General features: G+C 45.7%; 1 protein-coding gene across 1 annotated transcript in view; it reads right to left on the bottom strand.

Annotated features, from left to right (window-relative positions):
- LOC103372616 (transmembrane protein 200C) overlaps positions 1–146 on the bottom strand; it is a 2,417-nt gene extending 2,271 nt beyond the window's left edge. The window contains exon 1 of the mRNA XM_008302300.1: positions 40–146. Coding sequence (XP_008300522.1) covers positions 40–146 — 107 coding nt within the window. The remainder of the gene's footprint in view (positions 1–39) is intronic.
- Positions 147–1,354: the final 1,208 nt, after the last annotated feature.

Raw genomic sequence — 1,354 nt, 5'->3', positions numbered from 1 at the left:
GAGTGTAGGTGTGTGTGTGTGCGGGTGTGACTGTGTTACCTCTTCTTCTTGTCCTTCCTCTTGTGTGTGTGTGCTTTGTGTGGTTTGGACCTCAGTGAATCCTGTCGCCGTGCGTTGATCCTCAGCAGGCCGCCGGTCGCGATCATCACCACCACCAATCAGATGGGGGCTCAGTGGGTTAAGCCCCGCCCACCACCCCCTCACCTGGCCTGGGTCTGCCTGTCAGAGAGGATTCATCGAAATCAATTCATTCTACAGTTCCAATGAATTAATGAATGAATGCAGCACGGATCAGAACCAGAGAACAGAGGAGCCAGTTGGTGGAGATACATCCAGCTGATGGTGGAACATCTTTCTATCGCTGATGAGCAGAGCAGAGAGGAAAAGTCTGGACACACGGAGATGGTTCAGCATCTTCAGGATGAGGAGACATCAGCTCCAGGGTTTAACATCTGGAAACATGATGGTTCCTGGTTTTTACATTTTATAAAATCAATTATCAAAGAAACGTTCCTTCTCTCTGGTCTCCATGGTTCTGAGTCCTGCTGACAGAAGACGTCTCTGAGTTCTGTCTCCTCCTTCATGTTCTGGTTCCTCAGAGCTGCAGGACTTTATGCTGCAGACAAACATGAAGCTCAGTGTTCTCTCGTACTATTGCAACTAAAAATTAAAAACCATTTCACCAGACGATTAAACGTCTGTAAAACATGGAGGTTTGACTGTTTACCGGTTCTTCTGTTTTTCGTTCATGTGTCTTTTTCTTCTGTTCTCATCTAGATTCATCTCTTTTAACCTGATTTAGTCTCCCTGTTTCCCTCTGAAGAAGTCTGCCCTTCAGCTGGAGTCTCACTGCTGCTTTTCTTCCTATGGATTCATTTTTGTCTGTTTTCTTTGTATTCGTTCACTGTTCTGTTAGATCTTTTTCATCACCTTGTGTTTTTCTTTCATTGTTTCTCTCTCTGGTTTCTTTTCCTAGTTTATCTGGTGTGAACTTCATTCTTTAGCATCCCTGATCTGATTTCCTGTTTGAGAGGCTGCAGAATAAACAGTGTGAGGGTCAGCTGGTCGATTTATCAGGATGCTGCATCAGATCAGGTCAAACAGGACAAACTGGGTGTTACTCACTGAAACTTCCACAATGCACCACTGTGACAGACAGACAGACTCATTAAAGTCAGCCTCAGTCAGGGCCGCAGCAGCTGCATCTCCCAGCATGCACTGCAGCTGCTCCACAGCACAGCATCACGTGAATAGATTCTACTGGTTCCAGTCACATCCTCACATCCTCTAACCCATCCTGATCAATTCTAACAGCTACTGATCAATACTAGCAGGTGCTGATCAATGCTAACAG

Source organism: Stegastes partitus, unplaced genomic scaffold, assembly GCF_000690725.1.
Source record: "Stegastes partitus isolate 25-593 unplaced genomic scaffold, Stegastes_partitus-1.0.2 Scaffold1790, whole genome shotgun sequence".
Classification (NCBI taxonomy): Eukaryota; Metazoa; Chordata; class Actinopteri; family Pomacentridae; genus Stegastes; species Stegastes partitus.
The sequence above is the reverse complement of the archived record's forward strand: the minus strand, read 5'-3'. Positions and strand labels throughout refer to the sequence as shown.